Source organism: Xiphophorus couchianus, chromosome 3 (genome assembly GCF_001444195.1).
Source record: "Xiphophorus couchianus chromosome 3, X_couchianus-1.0, whole genome shotgun sequence".
Classification (NCBI taxonomy): domain Eukaryota; kingdom Metazoa; phylum Chordata; class Actinopteri; order Cyprinodontiformes; family Poeciliidae; genus Xiphophorus; species Xiphophorus couchianus.
Genome location: NC_040230.1, coordinates 23,917,726 through 23,941,108, shown reverse-complemented (window position 1 = coordinate 23,941,108; position 23,383 = coordinate 23,917,726). Strand labels below are relative to the sequence as shown.

Sequence of the window (23,383 nt, the reverse complement as noted above, 5' to 3'; positions counted from 1 at the left end):
ATATTCCAGTTACGCAGGGGGTGTGGAACAAAACCATTAAAGTGCTTTTAATAAAACAGAAGTTTATCCTGAATATTATGCCAAAAAAAATGTCCAGCCCATCTAAACACGCTTCTTAATGCACATTTCATAACCACAACAAGCAAAGTGAATCCTAATATTCAGATAAATAATTACAAACCTCCCTCTTCCAGCCGGAAATACGTGGTCCATGAGGCTTCCGCTGACCAACAGCGGGTTGTTGAAGAGGTAAGTTTGAAGGTAGTTGAAAATAATAGACTGCTCCACACCATAGTCTGAAATACTATAGTCACCATTAAATTAGCACAGGGTTAATGCTAATATATTAGTTTTTTAGTGTTTACCAGGGTTTTTGTCGAGTTCCGTTACCTGCGAATTCGGTGTCATAGTAGCTCACCGTTGGTGTTTCACGCAAACAGTTAACGCCTGACAAGAAAACGTCACATAATATTCACCACATACACGTTAGCTACTAATATACAGTACAGACCAAAAGTTTGGACACACCTTTTAATTCAATGAGTTTCCTTTATTTTCATGACTATTGACATTGTAGATTCACACTGAAGGCATCAAAACTATGAATAACACATGTGGAAATATGCACTAAACAAAAAAGTGTAAAACTGAAAATACCCCTAATATTCTAGTTTCTACAAAGTAGCAACCTTTTGCTGTGATTACTGCTTTGCACACACTCTGCATTTTCTTGATGAGCTTCAAGAGGTCGTCACCTGAAATGGTTTTCACTTCATAGGTGTGCCCTGTCAGGTTAATAAGTGGGATTTCTTGCCTTATAAATAGTCATGAAAATAAAGAAAACCCATTGAATTAGAAAGGTGTGTCCAAACTTTTGGTCTGTACTGTATGTGTCAGCATGTGTTACTGCTGACTGTGTGGAGAAAGTCCACTTTCAAACTTTTGCATCCTATTGTTTCTATATTTGTTTGTCAAATAATATCAGTTGATACAAATGTAATATTAAAAATTGAAAATTGATTGAATTTTATGCTAATAAGGAGTGTTTGTAAACTTTGAATCATTCTGAGAACTGGTAGATCTGATGTCAATTGCTTTCTGCTAATGCCTCGGCTTTTAAGAATAGCACCTTGTATTTTGTTCTTTTTTTCCAGAGGAAATGGAGAACTTCATCCTTTATGAGGAGCTTGGCAAAGATGGCAGCTTTGTCGTCTATAAAGGGAGACAAAAGAGCAATCTCTGCTACGTTGCCATCATCTGCACAGACAAAACCAAGAGACCCGAGATCACAAACCATGTATTTTAACTATGCCTAGTCATGCTTCATTTGTAATTTTTTTCTAATGCTAATTTTATTGTAAAGTTTAAATGACATAAAGTAATGCGTTAGTCAATTATGAATCCCTAAAAAAATATCAGTGCACAAAATGTTTAAGGTTTTGACTTAGACTTAGACTTGTACTTTATTGATCCCTTGGGAAGACTCCCTCAGGAAATTGAAGAGACTCCCTCAGGGAAGTTGATGCAAGTTGTATTTCTCTCCTATAAGGTACGACTGAGCCAGGATCTGGATCATCCAAATATTGTACGCTTCTACGAATGGTTTGAGACAAGTAAGCACCTCTGGGTGATAGTGGAGCTCTGTACAGGTCTGTAATTTCTCATTTATTCCCAAATAAATATAGGATTTTTTAAATATTGGGGATGAAATTGGACGAAAGTACTTACCTTTCTGTTATACTTACGTTTGCTTTTTAAATGTTAATGTCTATGCTTTTACCTTCTAGGCGGTTCCCTGGAGTCTGTAGTCGCTCATGATGGAAATCTGTCAGAAGATATTGTGAGAAGGTTTGGATGGGACTTGGTCAAAGGATTAAGATACATCCATGAATTGGGAATCATCCTGTCAGACTTCACCCCTGCAAAGGTTTGCATGTGCAATTATTTTGATCCAAAACCAACATTATAACATGATATGTATTTAAATCGATGATACATGTTTTTTTTTTTTTTTAGGTTCTTCTAGATGGTAGCGGCATTTTGAAGTTTAGTAACTTCTGTCTGGCCAAGGCCGAAGGAGAGACTCTGGAGGACATTTTTACAACACTTTCTGCATCTGAGGAACCAGAGGAAGGAGACAACAAGAACATGAGACCAAGAGTGCAAGGTCAGAGCTTAACATTGATGTATGATTAATGAAGGACATGTGGTAATATAGACCTTTTTAAGATTTTTTCAGATCAAGTTGGACTGTACAAACTATGCAGGAACAAAATAATTTGATTCCTGGAAAACAACAGTATTTACAATACTGTGCGACATTCCCGAATCACCTCTGTTTTATGTTTTGTGACAAAATACATAGTTGTTTGTTGACAATAATGATCTTTTGTAGATATTTTTTTGTAAAGCTGAAAGCGCCCTATCTAGAGCAGTTGATCTCTTTTTGTAACGTGTTTCAAAAACGCCACGTTGGTCTTATTGATCAGGAAGAATAACAAAAATCATGGAAAACATCACATTTCACATGTACTGGGTTCTCACTTTTGAGGACATTTTATACTGTGGATTTTGCATACAGCAAGCAATATGATTTCAGTTATTTTTCTAACTGTATCTGCATGATTCTGTTGCATATTTCTAGGTTCTTCAACCTACAGTGCTCCAGAGGTTGTGCAGGGATCAGAAACCAGTAGGAGATCTGATCTCTGGGCTCTCGGCTGTGTGCTCTACTATATGTACACTGGTACCCACTCACACATGTTTACAAAGTAACACATTCACATATTGAAAAGTAAAAATTAATGAATATGTATGATGAATTTTCTCTTGCGCTGATTTGCTTTGTCTTTTTATATTATAGCTTGAAACTGAACTGAATTTCTGATTCTAATATTTGCCAAAAGAAATGGGAACATTTTCACACTTTATAAGCTTATATTTTATTCACAATGGATTGCAGTAAACGTATAACATTTTTAAATTAAGAAATTGTACCATTTTCAGAACAGGTGAGGTGATTCAGAAACTAACAGCTGAAGAGATCCTAAAATAGTAAGGGCAGGGGAGATTTAAAGCTGTTACAGTAAGTGGTACAAATTACTAACAGGTGGATGAGCATTTCAGCAAATAATTAGGTTGATTGGGAGCAGATTAGCATGAGGTTTGGGTGTAAAATTAGCAACTTAGGCAAAATTCCTCACATGTGAAGATGGGGAGAGGTTCACAAGTCTATGAAAATATCTGAATAATATTCGCAAAGTCACTTTGGGACAAAAGTGAGCATTGGTCTTAAACTGGCACTGCCTAAGAAAACACTCAGTCCTTTTTCTGTTACAAACATCACTGCTTGGACTCAGGGACCCTTCAACAAATCGTCATCTGTAAAAACATTTCCCCATGCCATCCACCAGTAAAGCTTAATCAATCAAATAAGCCATAAACAATCTGTCAGAAACGCTGCCATTTTTAATGGACTGTGGCAAAGTGGGAACTTTACACTTAATTCATAGTGTCGTAGTTTCTGAGTGCAGAACCTCTTAACAATAAAAACATTTGGTGCATCATGACATGAAAGATCTGAGACAGAAGATACAGGACTGTTGAACAGCTACAGCAACTGGTCTCCTTGGTTTCTAGATGTTTGTGGACTGTTGTTTAAAGAAGACATGCTTCTCTGTGGCTAACATGCCCTTGTTCTGCCTTTTGGAGATGTGCTGCTACCATCAGTCTCAGAAGCACCTTTTATTTTCTAAAAATCTTGCAGTTTCTTAAATTATATACTTATGATTACTAAAACATGTTACTTGGAAATAATATTTGGTTTTATGGAATTTGAAAACCTTTGCACTTGTATTTTTTGTATGTTTTACATAATCCTTTTTGTATTTGGGGGTTGTTACTGACTACTTGTTTTCCAGGTAAACCTCCTTTCTGTTCTGATGACCACACTGAACTGACAGAGATGATTTTGCATCAGGAACCGCCACCTCTAAGACAGAAAGGTAACATGCTATGTATCAAACACAAGCTACAGTTAAGCTTCAAAGTTAAGGCTAATGTTAATTATGTCTCTTGGCATTATTTAGGAATGTCTTATTCAACCAAGAAATTTATTTCTGATATGAATTGGGAAAGATGTATAACTCTTTAAAGTGACTCAGTTTTGGAAATAACACATTTTTATTTTCTTTATTTTTCATTTACATTTTAACAAATGTAAAGGCAGGTCACAAAGTACTCTCAATATTGAGGGGGTACATTTTTATTTCCATCACACCAGTCATGTCCTTAAAGTTGTTTTTTTGTTGTTGATTTATTTTTGGTGGGGAACTCTTTCTGGTTGGAAGGCCTCCATGCTGTCACCATAAGCTTTAGCTCCCTCCAGCAGATCAGAATCTGGACTCTAACTGGGCCTCTCAAAATTCTTACTTTTAGTCAGAAGTTAGCAAAATTAAAAATATTACTTTAAACCTAAATCTGCCAGGGGTAGGACTAATTTAGGGTCTTACTGTATATAAAGTGTTACATTAACTTATTTAATCTTTTCCAGTGTTTCTCCCAAATCCTCCCAGTCAGGAATTCCAGAGCCTCCTGAAAGGTTTATTAAATAAAAACCCAACCAAGAGGTCAGACCCATTGATTTTTCATTGAAGTAATAGGTTTGAAATATTAATTATATGTATTTATATAATTTTAGTAATCAGATATTTTGTTTTGGATTTTTGCACACAGCAGACAAGCGCTCATTTCTCAAAATTATTTAAACCTTTTTTTAAATCTAAACATACATATTTTTTGTCACAAATCTAACATTTTTTGTCCTTCAGAAGATGATGGCTATAATTTTGTATTAAAATTTTCCAATTGTTCAGTGGATTCTGACTGTGGCTACTTCCGTTGAAGTCATTTTTGGTTTGCCGGTGTTGAGTTGTGTGAACAATTTTTCTTCATCAGGATCAGCTGTTCGGAGTTGGTGGATCATCCTTTCTGGACTCAAGTAAAAATGGAAGAACATGATGCAAAATATGAGGAAGCTGAAGATGTCAATGGGTATGAAAAACAATTCTGTGATGAAGTTGACTCTATTATCATGGGATGTGTAGATATATTTCACCCCCTGTAACAATTGTCTAATATTTTCTTTTTTTTTGCAACATTTTTGTAAAAACGGTGAGGCTGTCATTTGTTTGAGAGGCTTTGATTAAATTATTTGATGCATTTTTATTTTTTTACAGACACAAAAGGACACACAGCCCTTTTCTTGCTGAAAACTCAGTCAGTCAACCCAGTAGCCACTCAGCGATTAGCCAGACAGGTTTTAATGTCTCAAAGAAATCAACATCTTCTCATACGACAAATGTAGCCGACAGGCCGTATGACACAGAAGCTGAAAGCCAACAATCTGTTACACATGTGTCTGGTGGAAGGTTAAATTACAAAAACTCAAATAAGGAAGTGAGATGTGGAAAAACAATGGCGGACCAAGTTGAGACAAGAGATCTGTCTCAACCAAAGCAGGGAGATCCACAGCCCACTAAACCATATATGACAGGTAACAGATTGTGTTTGGTTTCAACAGTTTAATGGTGTGGCAGTTCCTTACTTGGACCCGAGAAGCTTTGTTCTCTTACAGTATACAAATTTAGCATGTCATCATTTGCCTAAGCAGTTTCAGTTATTTCTAAATCAAGATGGTATTTCTGAAAAAAAAATATCTAAAATTAGGTTATATGCAATTCTTTCTTTAACTCTCAACTTTTTTGACTAATTTGTTTTGCATATATGTGTGATGATAAAAATACAAATTTGCCCTTTTTCCAGATAATGTTCTAGGGCTGAAACCAAAGAACGGGGTGGATCAAGACAACACTGATACAATCTTTCTACTTAGGTATTTTTGTTTAAAACATGTATAGAAATATTTTTCAAAAGTATTCTGCAGTTAAACTTCATCAAAACTATTTGGGGATATTGATCTGGAAGTAATTTGATTAATTAATTTCTGAAAGCATAACTGTAGCCCATGTGTTATCTCAGTGGATTTTCAATATCTATGAACAGTTCAGCTACAAAAAGTTTAATTCTTATTTGTCCATTGTTGCTCATTGTTTATTGTTTGTGTTTTTTCATAGCAACTCAAGAAGCCAATGCAATCTCTCTGACCCATCAAACCAGAACTCTGAGCTTGAGGTAAACGTTACTTTACATACTGGATTCACAGTTAACTTTACTAGGGCCATCTGTGAAACTGCTTCCTAACACAAATGGCAAATTGTCAGTTACGTGGTGTCATTTTAATACATTTAGATATGGGGGAGAAAAAGGATCTAAGTGAATCTTGATTCACTTGAACTAATTCGGTTCAATAGAGTACCCTTGGGATAGAACAGGAGACTCCCTGCATGGATATTCAGCAGACATTTGTCACAATATGAACCAAAATGTCTGAATGTTTCTTAACACCTTGCTGATTCTATACATTAAAGCAGTGGTCCCCAAACTACGGCCCAGGGGCCAGATGCGGCCCGCCTCCACATTTGGTCCGGCCCCCTGAACAATACCAGAGTATTTTCATATATGTGCATTTTTATTTGATAAGTTGGACTTTTGCAATAAAATGTTCCTTAGTAATGAACTTTATTTATTATTAACTATTAGTTAGTAACTATTTTATATATGCATATAATTGACCCTAATCCTTTTTTTTATGTGGAGAACCCAGTGTTATTTGGTTATTATTTATTTCATAAATAGTGTTATTTCCTGACTTTTGTTCTCTGAAGAATCCAGAAAAGGTTATTTGATTGTGCTTTCTGAAAAACAATACATTTTTATGTTTAGCACTCTTACAATCGTCACACTTTTTCTGTTACAAACTGACCCCGGCCCCCCATCAGAGAAGGGACAAGTTATGTGGCCCTCACAGGAGAAAGTTTGGGGACCCCTGCATTAAAGAGTCAAGCAAGAGCTGTAGGTGTAAGGGGTCAACACAGTAAAGAGGTAGTTATCTGATTTTCTCCCCACTGTTTTCTATTTTAGATTGTCACCGATACCGGCGTTGCAAGCTGTGTGAAGCACCTTCTACACGCCGAGTTTGACCTGAGTGTCACCCGAATCATTGACAATCCAAAGGTATGGAGATGGAGATGCTGTACAGGGTGTACAGGCTAAATCCTTTAGGATCAAGTATCACTATAATTAGCCTTTCCGTTGTTTCGTCCTAAATGAGTGTTTCAATTGAAAAACGCTTTATGTTAATCACAGAGGGAAATTCACTGAACACAATTGAAGGTTTTCTTCTGGAATCGTTTTTGCTTTGTGAATGTGAATATTGATAGCACAGTCGCAAGGAAAAAGTGAACAAAACAAAGCAACAAAAAGTAAGATGGTCGCAAACTGAAGTTGATGTTTTTTTTTTTTCCCAATAATGACTTTAACAGATACTTAAGAGTACTCCTGTACGATTTGATCCCAAAAACCTCTGTGTACCAGCATATTCAGGTATGTTGTCTTAATTTGCATCAATAAAGTTGAATATATAGCACAAGATTATCTCAAAGTTAAATCTTTTCCCTCTTGTGTAGTGGAGAAGCTGCTTTCTCTGAGTGATGATGAGTGGACTGGTTTTCTGCTACAACTTCATTCATGCTTTGAAGAAAAGAAACCGTCCATGCCACTCGCCTCCTCTTCTGCTCTTCCTCAGTCTACAGCTGTTCGATCTAGACTCAACCTGCTGTGCTACCTCTGCTGTATAGTTGGCCACACAGTTATTGCTGATAGGCTGATTAACTCAACACTGGTAGGAAAACATTTACTTCAGCTCCCTTTTTGGAATGTAGCTTGAGTGGGTTTATTGACCATAACTGTGTAGTTTGAAATAATATTTAGTGTCTCAGCATACAGTAGCATGACAGTGTTAGGACCTTGCTGTCACCAGTGCTATGTTTTCTATTCTATGTTTTAGGATATCATCAGGGGAATTTCAGAACTTCAAATTCTAAAAGGGAAGAGTCGTATATCACATATTTTTCAAACACAGAAGGTTATATTTCACACATTGAATTCTGTAAATTTAGTTAATTATAGCTCACAGATAATAAAACAAGAATTCAGTGTTTCATAAAACTAGAGTGCTATAAAAAACAACAAAAAAAATATTTTAACTTTTTGACTTTCTTCAAAGACTTCTTGCAACAAAGGCTTTATTTACAGAGTGCACAAATAACACTTCTGTGTTAAACTTTATTCACATGAGTTTTTCCAGTTACTTCTCCACAGCTTTATCTTTGACCTGTCTGCTGTGCTCTTTGGGCTTCATGGTGCTATTTGCTCATTAATGTTCTCTAACCTCTGAGACCTTCACAGAAACTCTGCAGTAATTCTGAGATCAAATTGCACAGATTATTAGCCGATTTTATGACTTCTAAATGAATTTGATTATTCTGGATTTTATGGATAAGAATAAAGAGACCTGAATACAAAAACAAGCCACAATTTGCATTTTTATTCTCAGAAATTTAAAATACTATATAGCATTTCTCTTGATGGTTCACATGTGCTACTTTAATTTACCTTTTCACATGAAATCATTGCAAAAATAAGTTTAAAGATATATCCTGCCTTGACGTTAAAGACATTTTTAACTGAAATTTTTTTATTTTGTGTTTGTATTAGAATATGGAGTACCTGGAACCATGTTTTGTACATTTATTGAGATAAGAACTTTTACCAAAATCCAGTAAAGGTGCCATGCATGAAACCCGCATGCCACACCTGGTCTGCAGGATGGGCTTTCATTGTCCTCAATGCTCACACTTTATGTATTTTTGGAGTGGATTTAATGCTAAATCATATAACAATTGTAGGGTCACTGTGGTAAAGAAAAAAATTCAGAAAAAAGCAAAAATAATATTGATTTAAAAAAAAATTCATATCAATACAATACATTATGGTTAATGTATAGTAACAATTGAGTGTTGAAGGAATTAGTAGGAGCTTTGAAGAAGTAACAATCCATCTACATCCCATGTTTTCACATAATTTAATCGTCATCTCTTAATTTAGTTTCCTAAATCGGTTTGTTTTTCTTTTTCCTTATCACTTCTGTACTCTCCTTATGTTTATTTTTTTGTTGTCTTTTTGCAGCTTTCTGTATTGACCCAGCAGTTACGGCAAGCTCCAAACTGGGATTTGTAAGTACATCCCAAGTACAAAAAAAAAAGTTTTTTTTTCCATGAAGAGAAAACATGATAGCTTACAATTAAGGGCCAATGGAGTAATACAAAAATTTTATAGTTTCACGTATATTTTACAGTAAATTCAGAATTTCCTGTGCAATGAAAAGGCTCTGAATTAAAGCATTAGACAAGCCTGAGAGCCAGACAGGCATGATTAATAAAAGTATGATTTGTGTTTTCCACTTGTCTATCCTTTTCTCATACCATCTCTTCAGTTACAGCTTTACTTTAGGCGTTATCATTGGTTAGCCAGATTTATTATTAATTCAGAAATAATTAAGCTAACCTCTTTCAAGGGGATTTAAGTGAATTAAATAAACCATTGTTCTGGTTTTGATTGCAAGCTTCAGATGTTCTGTTACTTTTAGGAAAGCCAATTCAGGAAGTTTACTAACTTAAATTGTGTTATCATGTTCTCTGTTGTGATATGCAAACACAATACCTAAAATTAATTAATCACATATTTATTTTTGAACAATATTTTACAGACGAAGCAAGATCCTCCGAACGATGGGTCTTCTGGCTCTGTACTGTAGTCGTCTTGAAGAAGACTGCCACGTCTCTGAGGTCTGAAGGACTTACAAACATATTACTGTATTTGGGAATAAAAACAGCTGAGTGCAGAACTTAAACAAAATATTTTTTTTTAAATTATTTTTACTGTAGTATTATTTCAGACTTCATTTAATCTCATTCTTTAACAAGTTTACTTAAATATTAATGACTTTTATCAAAAGAGACTTCTTAGTAATAGTCATAGACAGGTCGGTTACTACAAAGTGACCAGGTAAACATTTTCATGTTTGGGTAATATGAATTCATTACATTCTCACATACTCAAAGATCTTAACAGTAACATCAAAGACACCAGGAAAATCACAAATGTAATACCATTTTGGACCATTATGTGGCAGTAAATGCCAGAGGGAAATGTGTTCATGCTGTTCATGCAATATTGAAAATATCTAAAATTGTACTAAAATTCTCCTTCTCGTCTTTGGGCTAACAGAAATCAAAACTTTTAACACAGTTGAGAGAAGATTTACCCTGAATGAACATGTGAACAGCCACACTTGCTCATGCCATACTCACTTTTTGTATCCAGCTTGGACCAGCTGGGGGCATTACAGCTCTTTGAGACAACTTTCTTCCACATGCAGAAACAAATACCAAACTCCTCGACTTTCCATCTCCCTGTTTGTCTCTCATGCATATTTAAACATAAATAGAAGACACAACTGACTTTTAAGTTAATGAAAAACCTTAATATTCTTTACTGTTGCTTGCACCAGGGCATATCTCTTACAAATGCATTTTATTTTGCTTAGTTGAGATTGTACCAATTTGAAACTACTTGCTTATAATGGAAAATTGCACTAAAAAAAAAGATGTTTTTAGAAACAAAATACAAGTGTATGTTCCGATAATGCCTTCGGTGTGATTTTCATTAAAAGCCAGTAAAATATGATGACTTTTTAGATTTTTCTGTTGTAGCTTTTATGACTTTAGAAGTTCTTAAATTATTTGATAAGCTATTTTGCACAGTGACACACTCTTGCTAAGATAATATTTATTAAATGTACGGCACATACAGTTTTAGCCATATGATAAAACACACGTGTTTTATTGTGCATATCTCTAGTCCTGGAGAGCTACTGTCCTTCAACTTTTAGAAGCAGCCCTTCTCCAACCCACCGGAATCAAATGAACGACTCCTGTCCAAGATGACAGGCTGATGGGGGAATTTGGAGCAGGGATGCATCTAAAAGTTGCAGGATATTAGCTCTCAAGGGTTGGTCTTGGGCACTCCTGGTGTAAATTGATCACATGCTTTCAAGCGCTCTGATCTGTTGGGGAATGGATGCAAGATCTCAGCTGGCTTTTCTGTATCCCTCTGGAACGCTTTGAGGGCGTTATAGATTGTTTGGGTGCACTACACCGCTGGTGAATACTACTGCGCTGAGACGCTGCTGCACCTTGGACGTTTTTACAGTCTCCAGTAATATTTAAATCTGTCTGAAAGAAGTACACAACTTGATTGCTCAGGGCAAAGGTTTTACAAAGAAATCTTACATTGATTTTAGATCATCAATGTTATTATCCTCATCTGCAAAGTGATTTTAATGTGGCGGCTAATGTATGCTGGAGCGCTCTGTAATATGTAATGTGGTGTTTCTTCTTTAGCTTTGAGCAGCTCTTGTTGTTGTAACCATCAGAAATGCAGATGAATTGCAGTTGAAAGACCACAACCTTAATACTGCTGAATGCTTTTGTGGTTAAATCAACAAGTTTCCAATGTGGACTGAAACAACATCTGAGCATAATTACCATCATAAACAAAACGATATTCACAAGCTTCATCAGCTTTATTAATTCACATGGGCAATTTAGTCAGTTTATGTGGGTTCTCTAAAAACAAAAGGTTCATACAGAGCTAGCTAAGTAAAAAGCTAATTTTGTGTGACCATTAGTCCTAATGATCTTTATAATTATAAACCAATTTTCCCTCCTCTTTGTGGTCTTTTTTTTGGTTTGTTTCCATATATAATTTATGTCTGCGTGATTCCTGATGTCCTCATTATAGCATTCATACTGCTGCTGCTTATTTGTCTTTGGAATTTAGAAAAGGGCCAGCCTTGGCATATATACGTTCAATGCCCTTGGTGTTTAGGACAAATGGTGGAATGTTTTTGTTTTTTGTCTCCGTTACCCACTTTACCTTCCTGCAGCTACTGTGGATGTAACTGAGCATTGTGCCTGCCTATCTTCCTCTGTCTGTTCGTGACTATGGCCATGCCTGACCATCTATGGGCTCAGCAGGGGTTCTGTGTGTGTGAGTGTCTTTTATGTGTGTGCACAGGCTGTTTTGAACACTGCCTGTGCGAGCTCTCAGCAGGGGTTTTGTGTATGTAGTTCTGTCTGTTCTTATTGGTGTGTGTTTGTGCCTGCAGATACTGTATTGTTGTGTTTCCTTATATTGCAGGGAACAGATGACCAATCAAACAGAACACACACTTGCATTTTTCTCTTTGAGTGTGTGTCGTCTCAGCAGGGGTTCTCCTGCTGCAAACCTGCTGATTGGTGTGTTGGGGCTGGGCTTAGTTACCATAGTAACTTCAATATACTTTATTCAACCCCTCTATTTCCACCTACACCCACACACAAGTATATCCTTTAAACACATATACAAACAAAGTACACCTGTATTTTTTCACTGTCCCCTTTCTGTCTTGTTCTTTCTATGCTGACAATGTTGTTGTTTTTTTCTTTAAAATGATTAAATTGCTTTGAAAAAAAATACTGACAAGTATTCAGCTGTTAATGTGATGCTGTGTCTTTGAAACCTCACACATTTCCCCCTCACTAAACATCACTCAAAAATGTCTCCCGTTTTTTTTAGCCCACCTGCAGATTAAGAAGTACATCCTTTACTGTGCAGGGTGTTTTACACGATAAGGAGACTAAATGCTCCAAAAAATCTCCCAGAAATCCTTGAGGACAGATTCAGAGGGTACTTGCTGCACAAAAACACAAAAAGTAGTAGTATTTGTAATACCCCATCAAGAAAAGGGCAACAGTTTAAACACATTTTTAAAAATTCAATTACAGTAGCGCTAATGGGTTTGGTATTTCATAATGTAGAACATTTGTTTTCCACTTTGCATCAGATATTACCCCATATAGTCATGCATAAGATATAAAAGCAGGTCTCAGGTTACCAGTAGAGCTCTTGTCAAGACATTCTCAGAATCTGGGCTAATCTATGTGTATCATCACTTTGATTGGTTACTGTGCTTTATATAGATTTTAACCAGACATCACCTGCTTGTTCTTCCATTTGATATGCATTATGTTTTATCTGCCAAAAAACCTTTTAAAACAATGCTCTGTTGTGCAAGCATCATTATTAGGTTATCAGAGCACAGAAAATGGGATGAAAATGTTGCAAATTAGGCACGTTGGTGGAGAGCTGAGTACGTGAAGATAAGGTTGACTGCACTGCAGCTTTGTTAACCAGTCTCTTGGTTCACCTCAATAACTTATTGTTCCTGGAAGTGATGCTGCAGTTTTCTCTTTAAAAGATAAATCATTTACTAGTCTGAACCTCTTATAATGTGTTGGCAAATGTTTCTCAAATATATAAAATAACTACCGTACTTAAGAAGGTTGTCTGGACAGAAAAATAGGTTATATTGAGAAATCTGCTTACAAGAAGGGAAAAAGGTGAAAAGGGACTCAGCCTTAGTCAATAGACGAACAGCAGAAATGGGTTGAGAAACCGGCACAGATCTGGCCAATTCAAACAAATAGAGAAGGAAAGATGAATGTTAAGAAGTTGAGAGGAGGGCAGTTTGACAAAGGGGTCAGGCAGGTCTTGCATCAGATCACAGAATTACCCATTAATGTTAATGTCAGAGAGCTACCAGCTGTCTCACCATATACTTTAATATCAGGCTGTAAAGATAAGGCGCTAGTAATTGTTTTGAGTGATCCAGTCACAAGTCGTGCTAAAAACTGATTTATGTTTCGTAACACACTCTTGGTACCTCGGCTCACATTCAGAGGTCGTCTGGAACACCTGTGCCCACAATCTTTTTACAGTCTGAATACAGATTTGTCTCAAGCCTTGCTCAATCTGTTACATTTCCTCTTGATTTTTTTTTTTTTTCTTGCGTTGGACTTGTCTTATTGGTCCTTCTCACCTTTTTAATGAACATTTTCTTAAAATTTTGGAGCTTGAAGACTGCGTTTTTGCCCGTTTCTTCTCTGGGCTATACAAAACATGTTCATTACAATTAATACACAAAATCATTCTGAGGTATTGAGATTTCACCCGATCAATTCTGTTTTGAGCACATGTGAGAATGTGCTGTTTTAGAGCTAAGTCACGATTATGCAAATAAGCTGCTGCTGACCAAGACCTCCAAACTCAGTGTTTACATTGGCACCTCAGACACGTAAAAACGCCTACAAACAAATGCACAGCGGTACAACTATACATCTTTGACCCAGAAGCAGCCGACATCAGCATAACTCCGCTCTAAAACAGTTTTCCGCAAATTCAATCTTTTTTTTAATATATGTTTGCAAGGTCAGAGGAGAAGCACCTCTCTCAACATGTGCAAAAAATAAAATCAAATCAATGTCTGTAGTGTCCAACTAACCGACATGTTTTCACAAACACTTCATCTTCTCAATGGTAGACTCACTTTCAGTTTACTACAGTTCTGACCGTAAATGCACAGATATTGTGTGGAGCGTAACATGAGACATAGCAGAGGCTATTGCTCAGCATTAGCTTGTACTAAATGAAAAATCATGTTCATACCGAACAACAACACAAAACATACAAGATATTATTAAGTACTTGCATCACCATCATCTACAGATTTGTGACAAACAGTAGGGACAGAATCTTCCTTCAGTCTTAAGTATTTTGGCAAGTCCTGCTTTGTGCTGTTGGTAGTTTTTAAAGTATTCCTTTCTAAACTAATTGCATAATCTACAAATTTTTGGGGGAATATCACAGGGACATTGCAAGCAAAAATAAAATGAAGCCACTTAGCTCTGTTCTCCTTGACTGGGAGGAAATGCATGGACACATGATATGTATTGTAGTCGACAACAAAACATTTTCATTTTCCAGCAGCCATTGCAGTGGTAATCCAGAAGAACAAATTTAGCGTTGTCTTGTAATGCAGTGGGTAGATCTCCACTTGGGTTGCCAGGTGAGGGGCTGGGCTTACCTTGGGATTGCTAGGTAACAAAATTGTGACCTAACAATTTAGAGGTTTTTGAAAGAGGTTGTTTTGCAGACACCAGGAGAACATTTACGTATTCCCAAAAACAGCTGAGTGCTTTTATTTTTTTCACTTTGATTGTTTCTAGAAGTAGGAGTTACCCAAACGAAAATATAGAAACATGCAAGAAGTGAATTTTGCATAATATTTTAACTTTAAGACTGGTATCTGATGTAGAGACACGCTAAGAAAGTTAAATGTATCATTTTTATTTGCAGGATTGACTTCTGAATCTCAATTTTTGTTGAATCGATTTAATCTCTGATTATTTTGTAAGTAGTAGAAGTTGAATAATATAGATCGGGTCCATGTGTAATTTACAGAACAACTGAGACTTTTAAACAAAATGAGTAACAAGGAGATCCAGACGATGACCGTCTGTTATGTTATTTTGGGAAAATATATACAGCTTCCTTGTGTTGGCATCACCAAGGTTTCTTGATAATATCAGGTTGGGACATTGTTTACCACTATGTATTTGTGCTGTTGTTAGTGTGAGGAACATTTCCTACTGGTGCTTGGGTCTTATAAAATTCTGCACCTTTTCTAATGACTGTAATTTATCGTATTGTATTTATTGACCTATTGTGATAACACTGCATGCAAACAATTGTTTCTTGTTGCTGTATTAGTTCAGTCACTGTTTCTAGTCCTTCGTATATATCCAGACTTCCTTCATTCTTGTTTTCAAAAGCATAAAAAGCCACTTCATGATACATAAATTATAAATGTGGTTGTCAGTTTGCATAGATTGGTTTGAGCTTTTCGCTGTATCATAACCTTGAGTATAATACAAACATTTTAAATAATTAATGCCATGATCTGATTGCTTATTACTGCTAGTACTGCTACTACCTGCTGCTGCTCAAATAGCTACATATTACAGTCATCTTTAACATTTATTTATTTATATTTCGATCCACAGTACTAAATTAGTATTGATGTTCCAGAGTCTATTGTGTATAATATTAGACATTTTCTGCATTCTAGTCCGTTCAACGTTACAGAAGTATAACAAGCTGATACTATCTTAGCTTAATTAGTCAGCCTGTATGCTTGACAGGGTGACTAATTAGCCTGTCAAGCTGGCTATAAATGCCATCTGTAGTCAATGGCCTTTTTTCAGCCAGCTGACTGGCAGCATTCAACAGGTGGGGGAGCGGCATCACTGCGTTTTTTTATGTGGAGGTATCTCTAGTCGCTCCAGTGCTGTTTTCCCCAGAACATCAATAAGTTAACTTTAAACTATTGGAGCCAAATAATAAACATTTTGGAAATTTGGTTTACCTCCCTATAAGTGTCCGCACAAAAAGGCACCTTAAAAAAATACATCTGATAGACACACCGGTAGACCCTCATGGAGGAAAGTCTAGATTTTTTTGGTATTTTGGATTCAAATCAATTCTGTATCTAAACCACATCTCACTCTGTTTTTCAGGCTGTGTCAACTCTAACAGACCTGTTGCGGGACAATCTCAGGAATAATAAACTGAAACAGTTCCTGCTGCCACCACTAGGGGAATTTCTCTACATGATGTCTTCTGAGGTATACCTTTCATGTCACCTCTTTCTATGACTCTCATGTCACTGCTGATGAAATAGAAATATTCATTTCAGGAGGTTGGATTTGACAAATAAAATGCACTTGTTTGACAAATGCAACCATTGCAATTTTAATGGAATTTTTCTTTTCCATTAAATGAAAATTTTTCATTTTATTTAATGGAAAAATTACCATTAAATAACAATTTTTAACGCCCTGAGCGGGACTTATTGACTGTCACTCAATACGTGGATACATGCAAGGCTGCAGATGTGAAAGAATACTGGGTCAATTGTCCCAGACCCTAGAGGAGGGGCACAACTGGGCCCTTTAAGCATTAAATTATGACTAAGAATATTGTTTACTGGAGGATAAAAGTTTTTTTGAAAAGTATATATATATATATATATATATAGAGAGAGAGAGAGAGAGAGAGATAGGGAAATCATTATTTATTTGAACATCTTCATTTATTAGTAATTATTTTAACATCATCTATGGCCAGTTCATTCTGATTTTTATGATTACAAAAAATCATTATGATGTCAGTACAACCTTGTAATGACATCACAACAAATCTTCAAAGGTCAGGTTATAATGGTTCAAAAAGTGAAAGTTCTAGGGATATAAGCACTTTTCTTTTGCAAGACACTGTAAAAGACAAAAAAAAATCCTTTTGAAAAAAGGTTTTTGAGATGAAAATGAAATGAATTACTTTGAGTTAATAAGTTTAAATGAATCATTCACTGCATTCCCTGCATATAAGATAGATCAAAATGCATTCTCATTACCTCAGAGAAAAAGACCAATCTAGAGTAAAATGGATTTAACTGTGAACTCTATCATGAGGTAATGGAGTTTAATTTTGTATGCTGACTAAACTCAATTGAAAAGGAATTGACCCCTTACAAGAAAGAGTGAAGAAGGCCTCCTTTATTAGGAAAGGTGATGCCAATTTATTTCTGCTTAACCTCAATCTCACCAGGCGAGTCAATTAAGTAACATTTCTATTTACATGACTGACTGATAACCTTCAAAAATCAATCAGCCTACTTGATTACTATGAATACTCTTCCAAAGCTGAAAAAAGAAATTTTAGAGGCTCCCTCTGGATCACTTTTAACATCTTCTTTAGTAGTTGTTTTTTTTTATTTTTTTATTTCCTTTTAGTGTGTTGCTCTGATCAACTGTCCATCACCTTAAAATGTTTCGAATTTAGGTTCAATCCCAAAAGAAAAAAAAATCAGAGTACCCTTCATAATCCTTTCCAGCACCGTAGGAATGGAGAATTAAATGTTGCTAATGTTTCAGGGTGATGAAGTACTTGGTTTGAATCTTCAACATCTTTTAGTGGATTTAAATAAATTAGACTTCAGCTTAGTAGTGATGGAGGAACCTTTTCAGTTTATCAAAGAAACTGAAAAGGTTGTACCATGAGATGGTTTACTATGAAAAAAATATTTCCCCCCTTACAAATTTTGTTGTACTTTTGCTTTTTTGTGTCGTAATTAAGGGTTATAAATTTATAAATTTCTAGTATTATAAAACGAAAATCTGAGTTTGTACAAATGCAGTTTTCAGACAATTATTTCATCCATTAAAATAATTGTTTTAAAATAATTATTTTAATGAATGAAATATCCAAGCTGTCTTAACCCTCTGGGAAAGAGTAGTTGCCCTCCCAGATGAATTAAATTAACTGTATTTAATCTACCTTTTTTTTTTTTTTTACTCAATTTCATTAACAAAACCCATGCCTGATTATTAGTCTTCAGATGCAATGCACATGATTTAATAATATAAGATTTATAAATAAAATGTAAAAAGTAGAAACACAAAGTCACTGCTATCTGTCTGGAAAGGATTGAAAAGTGATGTCTAAGACTTTGGTACGTCATCAAACCAAAACGAGAACCATATTTGGGGAAAACATGCAGCAGTCGTGAGCCTTTCCAGGAGAGACTGGTCAACCAAAATTTCTCCAGGAACACATAAACAGTTCAACCAGGAGGTCATGAAATAACCCTGAATGATATCAAAAGCTCTGCAGATCTCAGTTGCCTCAGTTGGGGTCAGAGGTTGAGATTTAACAATAAGAAAGAGAGGCTGGCCTCCATGGGAAATTTCCAAGGTCAAACAACTGCTGACCCAAAAGAACATAAAGGCCCCTCTCATATTTGCCAAAAACATCTAGATGATCCTCAAGACCTTTGGGAAAATATTTTAGAGGCTAAAGTGAGTTCAAATGATTAATGCAAGTGATCAACTCTACAAGCCACAGGTGAATTTCTGTTACATATGTTGCCTGGAAAACCAATGTTTAACTTATGCAAAATGTTCCTTTTAATATTAACTAAATAAAGTTGTGTGTTTTTCAGTTCTGCCGTTGTCAATGACATCAATTACCCAGCGCCCACAGGTCTGTCTTTTTCCTCAAGGTTAGATGTAGCCTAAAGCCTATAGTTAGAAACTATATGATAAATGATTAGAAATCTGTGGGCTATGAGACAGTGCTTCTATAAAAGTGAAAAATATTTATATATATTTATTTTCAGAAAGACCTACATATTCTTTTCATGTACATATTTGCAATAAAAACCAAGTGTAATCCAATAATAAACAACTATAATAACCTATAAATTACTTCTAAATGATTAATTGTGAAAGTTTGGCCTTGTAAAATGATGCCTACAAATTCCATAGAAAAGCTTATTTGGGGGAAAAATTGCAGTATTTTTTTTTAATAAACAATAATTTATTAAATAATCGTCTGGGTTTTAAGACGTTTGGTAAAGTGAGAATGAGTATAAAACGTGCTCAGATTTATTTCACAAAAACCCAATTTGGCTTTGTTCAATTTGTTGATTACTTTATCTTTTGAGTTGTTGAAAGAAAGAAATCTACAGACAAATGCAAATTTGAAAAAGAGGGTAATTTTTTGTTAAATAAGTGTGTTAAAACAGTCCTCTGGTATGCAAATTAGTGTTGGTTTAGAGGCAAAGCTCAATATTGTTAGCTACTCCTGTTCTAAGTCTAAGTATTATTGTTTTTTTTTTAATAGAGCAGATCTAGGTTAGTCCAGATGACATAAAATTATTTCACTATTAACAAATGTGAAGCCAATTTTATCATTGTGTTGTTTCATTTATGAAAGATCCAGTTAACAAAACCAAAGTATGAAAGTACCTTGAACAAAAATGTTCAGAATGTTACAAAAATCACAACACAAATCTGGAAAAGTATAAAATTTTAAAATGTAAAATTTAGTATGGGACCCTATATCTCAATATCCCAAGCAAATAATTTACACAATTATTTAAAAAAAATTAAAGCAAACATTTTGAGTAACCAACATTTGTCTAGCCATCTGAATAAGCTGAAGCTATGAAGCATGCTGCTCACAGGGATTATAAACCATGTAATCAAGATGTCTTGACTCCTCGCGCTCCTTTCCCTTCCTTGCCTTGGCCTTTTCTTGCCCTTTTCCTCACTCCTCTCTACTTGTATCTCCTTCACTTCATCTATGTGCCTCTCTCTCATTTCCACTCTGCTCCTTCGCTGCCCCCCCACCCCGAACTGTACACCCTCCCCTCTCACCCGTCCTCCCTGTCTTTTCTATGACTCTCTATCAGGAGGAGAAGAGAGGCTCCCCAGAGGGACTGTGGTTCGTTCCTGCTGCCGCCTACACTGGCTTAATGAGGAGCCTGCGGGAAGGGGTGAGTGTCTCTGTGTATGTCTGCGTGTGCCTGTTTGTGTCTGTGCCTGTGTAGCTGTGACTAAGTCTCACTCTGCGTGAGCCTGTGCGTGTTTGTGTGTGGCAGGGGATCCCTGTGAACAGTAATGATGAGGCAGCTGTGGGGGCCTAAAGCGTTGTTTGCCAGCTGCAAGTCAAGGGCATGCAGAGCAGTCACACACATTCATGCATGCATGCACACTCTTACCTGCATCAAACACAACCCTTTACTGCTCTGCAGCCTGACCTCAGCAGCAATTAGGACCCTCCAGACACACACCTACAGTAGATGGAGCAGCAGCACAAATGGAGGAGCCGATATCTGTTTGCTTTCTGCCTCTTTTCAATTTCATCCCTTTTTTTTATTTACTTCTGCTTTATTGTTTGCTTTAGCCTCTCCCAGCATGGTAAAGTAACATGACATTATTTGGTTTTACCGTTAAAATATATATATATATATATATATTGCAAATTTCTCCATCGTCTAATAAAAATGGTTAAATACTTTAACAAACCGGTGGACTGAGTGAGAGGCTGTTAATATTAAACCATGAACCCGTTATTCAGTTTCATCTTTAAATTTTTCAGGTCATTGAACAAAAAGTCAGGCAATGATGACCGAAGTTAAGAATGAAGTTTTCTAATAAGAATTTTATTTATTTGCAAAAATAAACTGACAAACCTGATCCAATGACAAAACATTGTTGCCCCCCCCTTGCTAAATTATGAACCAAACTTATTCCTCACATATTTTTTGTTGTTTAACTTCTCTATCCACACCATGGCCTGATTAATGCTAAACCTGTCAGAAATGGCTTAATTAGAACCTGTTTGACAGCATGAAGTAGACTAAGGCTACGTTCACACAGCAGGTCTTAAGGCTCAATTCAGATTTCTTTCTGAAATCTGATTATTTTTCTGTGGTCGCTCATGATACTAGTTATATGAAACCGCAGTCAGACTTCTATGTGAACAGTTCATGACCCCAAAGCGACCCGCAAGAACAGAAGAACAACAATGCTCATCATTGGTGAATGCACACAAGCCAAAGTACTTACAAGTGTGGATTATTGATATTAATTTGTTCTGCTGATGACTTCTAGTTATAGTTACTGAACTTCCTTCAAAGGGTTAGTTGGCATTAATGTTAAATACTAATCTTATTGTCTAAATTTACAACATAATATTTAAACATATGCCAGATCTGAACGTAGCATTGTTAAGATCAAAGTAGATGAAAAGAGTATAACACTTTGGACTTTGAAGCAAATACAGGAGCAAAAAGCCACACCAGGTCTCATTCCTGCCATTGTGAAACACAAAACTGGTGCTAAAATTCACACACTCACCAAAATGGGAAAATAGCAAATTAGAAAATTACCTGGTGTGATGGGCCTTTGATTTCAAATGCTACATTCAGATGGACCACAATTCTTGCTTAAACAAAATGCAATTTGGACCAAAGTCTCTTGAATGCAAGTAAATGGTTCATTTATAGAGCACCTTTCCCATGCAAAGGCATGGATCGGCAATCCTTGTATTAGGAGAGCAGACTGCTGTTCTTCACTCACTATGTTGAGTTGAGTGTAATGGTGTGGAGAGACTTTCAAGAGCATTGTTAAACTCCACACCCTACCTGAGTTTTGTTGCTGATCATGTTTACCCCATTAAGATTACAGTGTTCACATATTCTAATGTCTTGTCGTCACAAGGCTTAAATCTTCTCGACTCTATTGAACCTGACAATTAGTTCACTGGACTCCGTCTTCCACAGTTACAGGATCTTGATCCAACAGAGTACCTTTGGGACGTGTTAGAAAATAAGAGAGTATTATACATGTGCAGCTGCCAATTTAGACCAAAATCTCTTGAGGAATGTTTTTATCACCTTGTTGATTCAATTGGCATTGATAATGTAAGACAGTTCTGAGGGTAAAAGTTGTTCTAACCTAATGCTAGCAGAGTGTGTCTAATAAATGGGCCAGTGAGTGTATATTGTGCATAAAAATGATGTGTTGTAAGCGGTCAGCTTTTACATATTTTATTAACATTGGAATTTTATGTTGGAGGCAAGATAAGCAGAGGAGTGGTATGTGCTAGCAGCAACGAGAGCATTTGGGGAGAGAGGCAGTTAACTTATTTATCATTATTGAACAGTAAGATACGCTGATGGCCACATGTAGCCACAGGGACCCCTCATCACCAGACTCAACCTTCCTCGATCTGTTTTCATCATTTACCCGCAATCTACCTGTGTTTATGCTGTTTCTGTCTCCGCATCTCTAAATGAAATCTTTCATTGATGTCAGAAAACTTTGAATGATTCTTGGACAAGATAGGCAAAGTCTTCTGTGTCACCAGTAATTACAAAAACAAGTTGCATTACTATTTATTTCTAAGATGTGTCTCCAATTTTAAACAAGTTTTAAATCCAGGTTTGATTTGAAGTTTCAGAGAAACCTTCACTTTCTTTCATTTACTTGGTGTGTGTATATATAGTATATACTGTATATATACAGTATATATGTATATAATCTACGGTTATTTTTGGGTAACCGTAGATTATAGTGCATAGAGATGACTATTTCTGTTTTATTATCTGCAAATTGTCTGTTTTTATTTGCCAGAGTTAGTCTGGGCATATTTGTTTCCATCACAAAGCATTTTGTATGAAGAACATAGATTTTTGACTGTCTAAAAACATAACACATACAGATATGCAGATTCCCATGTCTTAGACTTCAAGAAACATTTTTAAAAAGTGGTGGCACTTTGAAATCAGCTTTTATTTTGAAGAAAAACTTGCAGGAGTAGTATAGATTTTCTTAGTCACAAGGAGTCCATTATGGAGATTGACAGGTGAACTGTGAGGCACCCCAATCAGATGATAGCACTAAACCAGAGGTAAACATAATAGATCGATATCCGTCTTGTTCGTGTTGCACTTAGCCTCATAAGAATGTCCAGGTTTTGAAATTGCTGGTCAGCAGTGAAATTTTATATGTTGTGTTTGGCAGGATCTTCTTTTTTTCTATTTTCCTCCAGTATTCGTTTTCCCCCAAGCGAA

At 35.9% G+C, this 23,383-nt stretch overlaps 1 protein-coding gene across 4 annotated transcripts in view; it reads left to right on the top strand.

Annotated features, from left to right (window-relative positions):
- Positions 1-92: 92 nt before the first annotated feature.
- The window catches only part of ulk4 (unc-51 like kinase 4), an 87,069-nt gene continuing 63,778 nt past the window's right edge, over positions 93-23,383 (top strand). For 3 of the 4 annotated variants that reach the window (XM_028009840.1, XM_028009829.1, XM_028009848.1), the window contains exons 1-19: positions 93-249; positions 1,155-1,297; positions 1,550-1,649; positions 1,788-1,927; positions 2,017-2,167; positions 2,645-2,746; positions 3,921-4,004; positions 4,553-4,628; positions 4,957-5,052; positions 5,238-5,554; positions 5,824-5,893; positions 6,135-6,192; positions 7,042-7,134; positions 7,443-7,503; positions 7,587-7,801; positions 9,148-9,194; positions 9,728-9,806; positions 16,479-16,586; positions 20,216-20,299. In XM_028009840.1, the coding sequence (XP_027865641.1) occupies positions 1,160-1,297; positions 1,550-1,649; positions 1,788-1,927; positions 2,017-2,167; positions 2,645-2,746; positions 3,921-4,004; positions 4,553-4,628; positions 4,957-5,052; positions 5,238-5,554; positions 5,824-5,893; positions 6,135-6,192; positions 7,042-7,134; positions 7,443-7,503; positions 7,587-7,801; positions 9,148-9,194; positions 9,728-9,806; positions 16,479-16,586; positions 20,216-20,299 (2,019 nt within the window). In that variant the 5' untranslated portion in view covers positions 93-249; positions 1,155-1,159. Of the gene's footprint in view, positions 262-1,154; positions 1,298-1,549; positions 1,650-1,787; positions 1,928-2,016; positions 2,168-2,644; positions 2,747-3,920; positions 4,005-4,552; positions 4,629-4,956; positions 5,053-5,237; positions 5,555-5,823; positions 5,894-6,134; positions 6,193-7,041; positions 7,135-7,442; positions 7,504-7,586; positions 7,802-9,147; positions 9,195-9,727; positions 9,807-16,478; positions 16,587-20,215; positions 20,300-23,383 lie in introns of all 4 variants that reach the window. The other variant, XM_028009834.1, reaches the window with a different exon arrangement.